We start from the raw sequence: 13,167 nt of genomic DNA, 5'->3' as shown, positions 1-13,167 counted from the left end.
CCAGAGTTCAGGCCCCACGACCGGATCCAACAAAAAGAAAAAGAAAAAAAAGAATGTTACTTTCTAGTCTGTTTTTATTTTATTTCTTCAATTATTTATTCTGAAAAGTTTTGAATACTCTGACTTAACCTTCATTTACATGATGAGGCACTTAATGTCAGAATATGAAGAGTAGATTTTGTTTAAAGAATGAAAAATGTCTCTCCATCACAGTCAATTTGGACAGCTGTCATTTAGGTGACTAGTCAAACTACACTAGACTCCAAAGAGATACGCAGTCATTGGAGCACAAACATCAGAGCCAGATTTTCTCCACTGTCCTAACTATGGCTTGAGGAAATCACCTAATTTTTCTGTGCTTAGAAAAAAGGGACCTTAAAGCCAGCTGCTGGTAGCTACTCAGGAGGCTGAGATATGAGGATCACAGTTCAAAGCCAGCCTGGCAGGAAAGTCTGTGAGCTCTTATCTCCAACAAACTACACAGAAAAAGCTGCAAATGGTACTGTGGCTCAGGAAGTACTAGCCTTGAGCACAAAGAAGCCCAAGGGCAGCATCCAGGCCCTTAGTTCAAACCTCAAAACCAGCAAAAAAAAAAAAAAAAGGACCTTAAGTGAGGATGACCTCAGATTTTATGTAAAAGATGATTGGAAAAATACCTGGTACACAGTAAACATCAGATACAAGTTTTCTGGGTGAAATTATCTCCAGGAGGTATAATAACAGGTAATCAGATACTTTTGGGGGGAAAAATCCGGTATTATAACAGCTCTGCTGGGGAGAACTATCTGTGTCCTAAAAAGGTAATATTCAAGCCAGGTAAATGTGTGTGTGTGTGTGTGTGTGTGTGTGTGTGTGTGTGTGTGTGTGTGTGTGTGTGTGTGTGTGTGTGTGTATGTGTGTGTGTGTAAGGATGAAGGAAGAGATATTGCCTAGGTTGAATCAGATAAAACATAAAGCCATAGTCACAATACGGAAAGCTTATCCATTGTTTACCAGATATCTATACCATTTTCAAAGGCAAGAGGAGAAGTTAGTTGTAGGTCAGTGGAATTATCAAAACTAAAGACCTATGGAGAAGAAAACACCAGTTGTTTTATAATGTAGAAGTGCAATTTTTCTTTTCATTCACAATGCTTCAAATGACAGTTTTGCCACATATCTAACATTTCTATCTCACACTGGATTTTTACTTTAAGGTAAGAAAAATGTGCCAACCACATGTCAAAGGATTTCTCAGACTTTGGGAATCTGGCCAATTCTGCTTTTATAAAATAAATCGGAAAAACTAAAACCTTCAAGTATGCTATGTGTCAATCTACTTATCATCTGTGTATCATCAATCATCTACCTATCCATCCACTCTTCTTTCCTTCCAACTGCCCACCTATCTACCTATCTACTTACCTACCTACCTACCTACCTATATATCTTCTCACTGAGGCAACCAAACAACTCCCTAAAGGGGAACTATCAGGGTGAACTTGTTTACTCTTTAGAATTGTTAAACTAATTCACAAATTCTCCCAATTCCTCTTACAAGAACTTTATAGTATTTAGCTTCATGATTAATCCATTCAAACAGACACAATAACTATCTTACAGTCCAGATACTTTTCAAGTTTATTTAAAAATAAATCCCCCCCAGTCTTGCACCTATAATATTTTCCCTCAGTTCCATTGAAAGAATGTTTTGGAGCTGGGAAGTGGCGGCTCATGCCTGTAATCCTAGCTACTCAAGAGGCTGAGATCTGAGGATCCCGGTTCAAAGCCAAACTGGACATGAAGTCCACGTGAGATTCTTATCTCCAATTAACCACCCAAAAACCATAAGTGGCGCTGTGGCTCAAGTGGTAGAGTGTTAACCTTGAGCACAAAGAGGCTCAAGAACAGTGCCCAGGCCCTGAGTTCAAGCTCCACAACTGACACACAATAAAAGTGTTTTGTTGTCAACTTTTTGTGTGCTAGTCCTGGAGCTCGAACTCAGGGAGTGGGTGTTATGCCTAGGCTTTTACCATTCCAGGCTGATATTCTACTACTTGAATCACAACTCCACTTACAACTTTGGGGGTAGTTCATTGGAGATAAGAATCTCACATATTTTCCCATCCGGGCTGGTTTTGAATCATGATCCTCAAATCTCAGCCTCCAAGTCAAGGTGACCAGCTCAATGTTTTTGAAAATAATCTTAGATTTGATGAGATGTTAATGAGTTGGTTTTTTTTAAAGCAGAAGTCATTGAATTTTTAGCAATACGAAGTGATACTTCATTCTGTTTTCTCTCTCTTTCCTTCTTTTTTCTGTTTCCCTCTCTCTCTCTCTTTCTCTCACTCACACACACATACACACACAAGAATTGAGGTAAACGTTCAGATACTCTCCTAGTGCTTTTTTTAAACCTATAACTTTATAATCTAATAAACTAGAGAATTATATAATGTAAGGGATTGGGTTAGTGAAGATTGAACCCAAGGTATTGCACTTGCCAAGCATCTACTCTACTATTAGGCTATATACCAAGCTCTGACAAACTAGAAAATTAAAGCAAACACCTAGACACTTTAATAACAATCTTTTAAGACCTATAAATAGATTACCTGGGTGTTTTAGGCAAGATGGTTTAGGGGGGATACAAGGCTAAATTATTTGACCCTCACACAGCCTAACAACCTCTCTAAATCCTGGCAATAAGAGAGGCCACCAACAGAGAAATGTCTCCACAGGAACCTCCCTAGCAATTTGCTTCGGTTCTTCAAAGAATCACACAAGGTGGTTCTACTCTGAAATCAGCATATTTGCACAGTCTGGAGCAATGCATTTACTCTCCTTCTACTCTGTTCTTCAGGCCTGGTTATCAATGAGCCACTGTAGCAAAACCACTTCTGTTTCCACATTTCAATTAGCAGGCAAGGGATGCCAAATGGTATAGTCTTTGAATTGTAGAGTACTTGAGCAAGACTGAACTTCATAGAATGTACAGTTCTAGTTTCTTCCCTAATATTCTCCTTTCCCACCCTGGGTAAAATTCGTTCTCTTTTCTTTCTTTCTTTCTATCTTTCTTTCTTTCTTTCTTTCTTTCTTTCTTTCTTTCTTTCTTTCTTTCTTTCTTTCTTTCTCTCTCTCTCTTTCTCTTTCTTTCTTTCTTTCTCTCTCTGTATCTCCCTCTCGCTTGCTCGCTCTTTCCCTCTTTCCCTCTCTCTTTCCTTCTATACAGAGAGAGAAAGAGAGAGAGAGAGAGAGTAGCAGCAGCTAGCATCAGCAGCTGAGACAAGATCTGAGATTTGCCTACAGCCAGGCAGCAAGTTAGATCAGAGCTGGAATTAGAACCCAAATCTCAGTAACTGGAGCCAGCCAACCAACTGCTATTCTAGATTCAGAACTAAATCTGCTTCAGTCTCTGACTTCTCTTAATAATGAATTCGGCTTTCACACTTTATCTCAAGTGGCTTGCTATGGAGTCCTTAAAAAAAAAATCCAGAGAGGCCACCTTTTTGATCCTTTCATTGCTCTGCCAGTTCCAAATAGAAGACTACGAGTCTCTTGACCTCTTGGGCTTTTTTCTTTTTCTTTTTTTCCCCTCATCTAAAATTAGTGATAGAACTAAAGATCTCTGCAAAACTTTCTGGCTCAAACCCCCTGCTTTCCCTTTCTATATCCCCTTTCATTCTTGATGTCCACTAGGTGGCAAGCTTCTACCAGCACATATCAAAGGTTCTCTAATGGATGCCTGAGAAACTTTTCTTTTACTTCTAAGTAAAAGCCAAAGAGCAAGAACAGCTATAAAGTCAGTGACCCACATATTTCATCAAGATCTGATTCATTGCTAATATAAGTTTTTTTTTTTTTAAAAAAAGGATGTTAATCTCTTATGCTGTCCCTCCAAAAGTCTTTCACACATTGCTCCCATTTATTCTAAAAGCAGGTAACCGTTTGCACAGTTGCATATCTTTTAAAATGTATTGTAGCTGAATGCCAATTAGAAAACAGCAAGTCATCTTCTGCCTATAGATAGTGCACTGAGCAGAGAAATGATAAAACATTTCAGTTGTTCAGTGCATGAGGGAGCTAGCCCCGGTGTCTGTGACTTAACGTGGAGCTTGTGATACACAGAACGGAGACAGTTGCTTGGCTTTTTTCATTTCCCCTTCAAATCCTTAAAAGGCTATTATTCTTTGAAAGGCCATTCTTTTAAATAGACTTTATGACATTTCATCATACTTTTAAAAGTCGTTGCCCAAAATTGGCCTTTTCGCGCATGCAGGATAAGCAATGTCACTTACCAACACTTTTATTGGAGGCCTCAAAATATCAAAGTTATACTGAACGGAGTGCCCCCCCCCAAAAAAAAAAGTGACACAGCAAGAACTCAAGGGAATATTCTAATAGTGCCTGCAAGATACTTCCCAGTGTCCGGCGGGCTCATGGAAGATGATAAAGGGCCTTCTTCAGCTAAAAAAAAATGTCACCCCCCCCCCCTCTCCCACCCATCCCATCCCCCCCCCCAACATGTTTCTGCACAGCTAACCCACATCCTAAATAAACTCAATCTCTGGCACTCAAAGCAAATGAATCCATGGATTGGCATATCTGGGAAGCCAGCAGCAGGTCGGGGTTCGGCCCGTCCGCCCAGCTCCAGGCGATGCTCACCCCTCTTTCTGGTCCTTACCTTAGCAACTTGTAGAGGCTGCTTCTGTTCCTTGCCCCCCTGGAGCCGGAAGCCCCAGGGCGCCCCTCCAGTCATGGAAATGCAAATAAAATCCCCGGTGCCCATGGTTCGCCCTCGGGGAGGGGTCTCGGGAAGCCTGGCTGCGGTGGAGGCTGAGCCCTACCCCCTACCCCCCACCTCCACCTCGGGGAGCTGGCTGGCACGCAGGGCAGCCACGCGGGACCGGGGCGCACGGAGAGTGCCCAGCGCGCGCTCCGCGGCGGTGAAATCGCGCGGCTAAGACAGCGCGGGGCCGGGCGTCGGGGGCACTCCCCGCGTCCGGGACTCGGCCCACTCCGGCGTCACACTTAGCTCAGCCCACCACGCGGGGGGGGAAAGGCGAGCGCAGTCACACCCGAGCCCAAGTCCCCATTTTGGGTCAAGATGGGCTTGGAGAGGGAGGGGTGGTGGCCAGGGCAAGGAAGGGCGAGCACCGTTTCTTTGGCTTTTGCAGCTGGAATGCCGGCACTGGAAAAGAAAGAGGGATCGGATCTGTCTATAAATAGGGAGAGGACACGGGGAGGTTCTCAACGCGGTGCCACGCGCGAGGTCCTAAAATACGAGCTCCAAGAACGCGCCCGGGACTGGGGGGACCGATTCTCCCCAATAAATATTTGGAGATTTTCCACATTGATGAATGAAAGAGACCGAGAGGAAGAGAAAGTGATCCGAGATGGTTATTTTTCTATCTTCAGCCGGCAGAATTAATCACATAAGAGAAGGGGGGAGGGGGAAAGGAGCACAATCATTAAACACACACACACACACACACACACACAGAGTTCCTACTCTGAAAAAGTACTTCTCAGAACTAGAATAAGTGTTTAGAGAAGAAGGGAGGAGGGAGGTTAGGAGAGGGAGAGAAAAAGGAAGATTGAAGAAAGGGAGAGGAATAAAGAATAAAAGACAGAGACAAAAGTCAGATAGAGATACAGACAAAGACGGAGGTTTGGGCAAGGTTTGGGGTAAATTAAATTTAAATGTGTTTCATTTTATTCTATTCTGCTGATCTTCAAAACTGAATGTGAATCCCACGGTCAGCCAATTGCATATGATGTTACTACAAGTCTCTTATTTTTGTAATTTCTGATATCAAATGTTCTGAATCTGAGTGATCCAATAGGAAAATACATTTTATACGAGTTCCAAATATTTTAACATCTCAAATCTGAATACAAGCTACCAAAAATAAACAAAAGGGCCATTTTGATTTCCACGTAACAGTTCTATTTTTCATAACATTCATCCATGTAAAAATATACTAAATAAAGGACCTGAGGCCAGGCGATGGTGGCTAATGCCTTTAATCCCAGCTACTCAGGAGACTGAGATAAGAGGATCAAAGTTCCAAGGCAGCCTGGGAAGGAACATCCACAAGAGACTCTTAGTCCCAATTTAAAAAAAAAAAAAAAGCCAGAAGTAGAGCTGTACATGAAGTGCTAGAGTGCCAGCCTGGAGTTACAAAACTATGGGACATCGCCTAGACCCTGAGTTCAAGCTCCAGCACTGGCGTGCGTGTGCGTGCTTGCACACACACACACACAAAATAAGTAAATAAATAAATAAATAAATAAATAAAGGGGCTGGGAATGTGGCTTAGTGGTAAAATGGTTGCCTAGCATGCATGAAGCCCTGGATTCGATTCCTCAGTACTACATAAGCAGAAAAAGCCAGAAGTGGTGTAGTGACTCAAGTGGTAGAGTACTAGCCTTGTGCAAAAGAAGCTCAGGGACAGTGCCCAGGCCCTGAGTTCAAGTCCCAGGACTGGCAAAATAACTAACTAACTAAATAACTAACTAAATAAATAAATAAATATATAACAGTGCCTGGAAAAGTTGGAATTATAGGTGGTACCAGATCAAAGTGATGCCCAGACAGGCTGTCTGTGTTAATCCTGTCCAGACCCTGTTCCTCAGAAGCCAGGCATGGTACCTGGTCTCATGAGCATTTCATCCCTAGCATACTTATTCTAGGGAGATGAACCCAGTGATTGTTGGACCTCTGGAAGGTAGGAGGGCCAGACACTCCGCATTTGGTTCTCTTCAGGAAGGTAAATTTAGATAAGAAAAAAATTTTTGCAATGTAAGCTTTCTTCAACCGGTTTCTTTTCAAGAAATGGAGACAAAGGACAAAGGGTGAATCAATGCAACAGTGATACTCACAAAACTATGTTGGAAATTAACTTTACAACTGGGGGAGGGATGGGAGTGGGACTGTGGCGGGGGGAGTGGAAGAAAAACGAGGGAGGGGGTAACAATGTTGAACAAGAAATGTACTCATTGCTTTAAATTAAAAAGAAAAAGAAACAGCAGAGGGTGTGGGTATATTTTGAGCTACTTATAAACTGTTATTGCAAAGAATCGCCTTATGTAAATACAGTTTACCCTATTCAAGCTATCCAATCCCGAACAGACTGTGAACCTGAACTCAACCAATCAGAGCAGAGGGGCAGGGCCTCTGCCTTTGGATAAATAGAGCAGCCTGCCTGCCCTGTGTGCTCGTTTGCCAGATTTCTGGCTGATGGTGCACCATTCTGCAGAAGTAAATTTTGCCTTGCTGAGACCAAAAAATAAAATTTAATATCTCTCTGTCTCTCTCTGTCTCTGTCTCTCTCTGTGTCTCTCTCTGTGTGTCCCTGTCTGTCTGTCTGTCTGTCGGTCGGTCTCTCTCTCTCTCTCTCTCTCTCTCTCTCTCTCTCTCTCTCTCTCTCTCTCTCTCTGTGTGTGTGTGTCTCTCTCTTTCAATCTCTCCCCTTCCTTTCTTTCTTTGTGGTGCCAGTCCTGGGGGTTGAAGCCAAGGCCTGGGCATCATTTCTGAGCTTTTTTGCCCAAGGCTAGGGGACCACTTGAACCACAGCTGCACTTTGGGCTTTTTGTGGCTAATTGGACATAAGAGTCTCACAGATTTTCCTGCTCAGGCTGGCTTTGAGTCTCAATCCTCAGATCTCAGGCTTCTGATTAGCTAGGATTATAAGTGTGAGCCACTGGCAGCCCAGCTCTCTCCACAATTCCTTTAAAAATTTATGCTATGATGATATAATAAAATATGAGCTCAGAAAACAAAAATAAGTAAAAAGTAACTTGTTCCTGCATTCTTTTTAAAAAATATTTTTACTGTTATTATAAAGATGATACACAGTTACCTAAATCAGGGAATGCTTAAATTTCTTTTGGGACAATGTCACCCCTTCTCTTGTGTTCTCTCCCAGTTTTTCCCTCTCATCCCCACCCACAAGTTGTATAGCTCATTTTCAACATAGTGTCCAGTGAGGACCACTGATGCAATTGTTTACCCTTTATCCCTCCATTTCTGTGTCCCCTCCTTACCCTCCCAAAGGCATGTAATGCAATAAATGAGACGAAAAGAAAATGAAAACTGCACCAAAGGAAAAAACCTTGTTTCCATTTGTTGAAGTTCATTTCAATAAATCTTATGTTGTGTGATCAGAGGCACATAGGCATGGCACCTTTGTCTCCTACTTTCCTTGCTTTCTGCCTCCTCCCTCAGGCTAGACTGGCTTCTATCCTCACTACAGGGGAAGCTGAAGGCAAAGCCACCATTGGCCTCCTGGTTTGGGGGGGGGGGTGGTCACTCTTGATACTGACCTTATTTTCCTTACATAGTTTTCTCCCTTTGACTCTAGGAGTCAACAAGCTCTTGATTTTTCCTCTTGTCTTTCTAGTCCCTTCAGCCCACTCTTCTTTCAGCATTCCTTTGAAGTCTGGCTGGTTCCACTTGTTTTGCTCATGTCACACCTTATAGGAGGGTTCTCTTAACTCACCCTGAAGAACAGTCCCTTGCAATCTCAGACCACTTGCCTGAACTCTAAGCCAATATACTCAGCTGCCTGGCAAAACTGTTTCTAAGACATGGATTGATCACAGACACCTAAACCTCCAGCAGGTATGGTGGTATTTTCCTGTAATCCAGCTATGCAAAAGGTGGAAATAGGAGTATCGAAGTCCAACACTGGCCTGGCCAAAATGTCCACCTTTATCTGACAAAACAAACAAAGGCAAAAAGTACTTGCTTCTCTTCAATTTCTGACTTCAATGGTATCCTAAAGGTTGGACGTGGGCTAACCTTCTTGTGAGCCAGCCTGAGGTTGCTAGATTCTGCCTCTCAATGCATCCACAGCAACAGCTCTCCACTTCCAGGCCTCCTACTGTGCAAGGACAAATAGCCTGTATTTATTTGTTCAAAGTGCTATGAACTGTGTTTGTTTCTTACAGCCAGCACAAGTCTTACTACTAGACCCAGTCAGCCTCTTTTTTTCTATTTGAGATGTTCTTTCAGATGGAACAAGGGAATCAAAAACACAGTAACTTGGAAATGGAGGTATGGCTCAAGTGGAAGAGTACCAGCCTTGAGTCAACAAAGCCAAGTGAGCACATGAGGTCCCAATTCTAGGACACACACACACACTTACACACACATAAACACACAAACACATGCACGCACATACAATTTGCAATAATTTATTCACTATTTAATCAGCAAGGAACCTGATGGTATTTTATTTACACTGAAAGTACCAGGCTAGGTAGTTTCTAGGGTCTCTCCTCTATTGCTATTTAGCCTAGCCCTAGATCCTAAGTGGTAGGGCCAGGATTTGAACTCTGAACATTTTTTCTGTCTGAATTAAAAGTACTGTGTGTGTGAGTTTGCGTGCGTGTGTGTGTGTGTGTGTGTGTGTGTGTGTGTGTGTGTGTGTGTGTGTTCTGGGAATCAAACACAGGGCCGTGCACATGTAAGCGTACACTCTTCCCTTCTATCCTGAGCCTTAACATATCTATTCCCTTTTGTGTGTGTGTGTGTGTGTGTGTATGTGTGTGGTGTGTGTGCCAGTACTTGAACTCAGGGTCTTTAAGCTACTTTGCTCTCAAGACTAACACAGCTCCACTTTCAGCTTTTTGCTGGCTATTCAGAGATTAGAGTCTAGAGACTTTCCTGCCTGGACAGGCTTCAAATTGAGATCCTCACATCTCTGTCTCCTGAGTAGCTGAGATTATAGGCATGAGCCTCTGACACCCAGTTCTACAATAAATATTTATTTATGTATTTAGGTACTAGGGTTTGAACTCAGGGTCTTAATGTGCATTCAACTTGTCTGCTTGGCTTGGTACTCTACCACTTGAACCATGCCTAGTCCTGGTTCATATATTTCAGTGTTGATGGATATATCAGAGTTAATCATTAAATAAGTAAGTCAAACTGTGGTAGTATCTATGAGAATGCTAGTAGAGTAAAAGGATGGGGCAGAGGATCCCTGGCTGGGGTTAGGAAAGTTCTGCTATGGGCTGGGAAGATGAAGACAGCGGCTCAGGTACTGTGTGGGGCTAGCACCGGGAGAGCCTGGAGTAAGGCTTGCTAGCAGATGGGAAAACAAAGCAAGTCAGAGACACTAAAAGTAACGGAGTCTGAATCATGAATTCAAGGTGAGGAACGGTTAGCTATGGGAGGGCGGGGACAATGGGAAGTGGGAGGCAGGAAATGTCATCTGTGGAAAAGAAGGTTTTTCTTTTTACTTTACTCTAGGAGGCTTTGAAGATTTTAAATGGAAGGAAGGGGGGGACAAGAGAAAAATACTGTATTTTAGACATTTTATCTTGGCTGGAGAGTGAAAAGGGAATTAGAGATTGGAGACAGACATGGGCTTGGGGTGGAACTGAGTTGTGAGGTTGTTGTGACCCCAGGCTAGGGACAAAAGTGATTGTGACAGTGGAAAAAAGAGTGAAATGTCACTCATTTAGAAGTCTGTTCTATAGTTTGTTTTGCTGGTCCTGCAGCTTGAACTCGGGGCCTGGGCTCTGTCCCTAAGCTCTTTTGCTCAATGTAAAATGTACTCTCGCACTTGAACCATAGCTCCACTTCCAGCTTTTTGGGTCATTAATTGGAGCTAAGAATCTCCTGGACTTTCCTGCCCCAGCTGGCTTTGAACCGTGATCCTCAGATCTCAGCCTCTTGAGTAGCTAGGGTTATAGTGTGAACCACAGGCACCGGGCTGTCCCATAGTTCTTAATGGATAATTGCAAACAGGAAATAGCCTAAGAGAATACCTAAGGAATACATTAAGTCCTAGAGACAAGATATCAATGATTAAGGATGGGCATTTTGACACAAAAGCAAAAACAAAACAAAAACACCTTAGTACTACCAAAATAAATAGATAAACAAGGATGGGTATTCTGCCAGACACTGGTGTTTCACATCTGTAGTCCTAGCTACTCAGGAGGCAGAGATCTGAGGGTCACAGCTCAGAGCCTGTCCAGCCTCTTATCTCCAATTCACCAGCAGGAAAACTGTGGCTCAAGTGGTAGAGTGCCACCTTTGAATGAAGAAGCTGAGGGACAGTGCTCAGGCCCTGAGTTCAAGTTCTAGTGCCAGCGCACCCACACACACCGGAGAGGATCCTTCATATCCATCCCAGGGGACCACAAGGAGGCAGGCAGGCACAGGAGAAAGACTATTATAAGGAGCCATATTTCCCCCAGAGAGGGAGCGCATGGCACCCTTCACTATCAAGGTAGCAGCAGGGTCTGAGGGTAGGAAGTGAGGTAGATGGGAGTTCAGGTTGGTCTGGGTGGAGAGAGGGAGGGGCCAGCTATTTGGCAGGAACTCCAGGGCTGGGAGGAGCTCAGGTCTGGATGGAGCTGAGAACCAAAGGTGGGTTTACAACACCCCCCCACACACACACACAAATTGCTTATAAGATCTAAGCCAAACCTAAACATGCATTCCCCATTGGGCCCTCCAGCCTTCCTGCTGGAGGAAGGTGGCATCTGCCCTGTTCCCAGGTGTTGACAAACCAAGCCTTCCTGATCATTAAAAGGACTTTAAAGGGACTTTATATGGTATTCACATTTAGGTTCTAAAGAAAACACTCTGTACAGAAATCTATGCAATATATAATTTGTCCAGATTAGTTTTCATTTGGGGAAAGGAGTTCTGAAGTATCTATGCAGTTTTTACACATCAATTGAAACAGAGAACTATTGGGAAACTATGCTATATGGTGGTGGAAAAGAAAAACTCCCTCAGTCTTTGGAGGGAATAACTTTAAAAAACTTAAATGGCTAAGTTTACTTGGTGCAGTTAAGAATTAAACTCGTCAATTTTAACATTGCTGTTACATCTGAAATAAACTTATAAAATGTTCTGGTAGTGATCTGTGATAGACAGATATATATCTATATAGATATAGATATATATGTTAGGAAAAAACCATGAATTGTGCTAAATCCTGCAGTGTACAACTATACATAGTCATTATCTACCATTTTGCTATTTTCATAGCTCTCTAAGATCTAAATTAAAAGCTTATAAAAAACAGTCCTGGTAATGCAGATTTATTGGAACTTGATAAATTGCACAATACCTTGTAATATGATCCCAGTGAAAGAAAAAGTAAAGTCCTAAGAAATAATTTTTTTAAAAAAAGCCTGCAAGCAACTTATGGCATTCGCTAGTATGCTCATGAGAGTTCAGTTTGAATAAATCACCAAACAAAAAATCACAGATTTTCTCAAAATACCCAGAGCATAAAAATTTCATTATCATAAAGCCTGTTCTGTAAAAATGTGATGATCATGTGCAGATATGAGGGTGTGGCTGGATATTTTAGGACAATGAAGATGGAGTTAAATAAACAATAGGAAAATAATTTTATGGGCTGGAAGTGTGGATTAAGTGATAGAATGCCTGCTTCACAAGCACAAAGCCCTGACTTCAAACCCCATTTACTGATGAAAGAAATTGTAGTTAAGCATTTTATTTTTCCACAAGATTCAAGAGTATTTGCAAATTTCCAGGAATAAAATGACATTGTTATTACTCATAATGTCTATAGACATTTATGCTAATTCATAGTTTTAGTAATAAGCATTGTATATTTTGTGTTTTAGGTAGCTGTCAATTATCTAAAACAGAAAATGTAAAGAAAACAAAAAAATATAGTGTCAGTGAATTGTTGTAGGTAAGATTTACATGGTAGCTTCTATATTTTTAAACAAACAAGTCCATTTAACCCGCATAGGTCATGTATTATTTGGAACTGTTTATAAATTATGCTCCCCAAGTCAGAATTGACATTTACAGTTTTGAAAAAATATATATTTTGTTGTCATTATTTCCTCTTCTAAAAAGTGATGTGGGCTGGGCACTGGTGGTTCATGCTTGTCATCCTAGCTACTCAAGGGGCCGAGATCTGAGGATCACAGTTCCAAGGCAGCCTGGACAGAAAAGTGCCAGTGAGACTCTTATCTCCAATAAACTACTCAAAAAACCTGGAAGTGGTGCTGTAGCTCAAGAGTGTTAGCCTTGACCACTAAGAAGCTCAGAGACAGTGCCCAGGCCCTGAGTTAAAGCTCCCACCCTCAAAAAAAAGAATAAAAATAAAGTGATGCAAGATGCATCACTTTCCTATGTATATAGGAAAAAATAGTATCCCAGGAAAAAGACAACAT

The 13,167-nt window shown here is 42.1% G+C and overlaps 1 protein-coding gene across 2 annotated transcripts in view; it reads right to left on the bottom strand.

Moving 5' to 3' along the window:
- Synpo2 (synaptopodin 2) overlaps window positions 1–5,060 on the bottom strand; it is a 146,144-nt gene extending 141,084 nt beyond the window's left edge. The window contains exon 1 of one of the 2 annotated variants that reach the window (XM_070022507.1): window positions 4,664–5,060. In XM_070022507.1, coding sequence (XP_069878608.1) covers window positions 4,664–4,768 — 105 coding nt within the window. In that variant the 5' untranslated portion in view covers window positions 4,769–5,060. The remainder of the gene's footprint in view (window positions 1–4,663) is intronic. The other variant, XM_070022506.1, reaches the window with a different exon arrangement.
- Window positions 5,061–13,167: the final 8,107 nt, after the last annotated feature.

Source organism: Dipodomys merriami, unplaced genomic scaffold, assembly GCF_024711535.1.
Source record: "Dipodomys merriami isolate MVZ:Mamm:240054 unplaced genomic scaffold, mDipMer1.0.p SCAF_15, whole genome shotgun sequence".
NCBI lineage: Eukaryota > Metazoa > Chordata > Mammalia > Rodentia > Heteromyidae > Dipodomys > Dipodomys merriami.
Note: the sequence above shows the minus strand (reverse complement) of the source record. Positions and strands in the feature narration are given on the sequence as shown.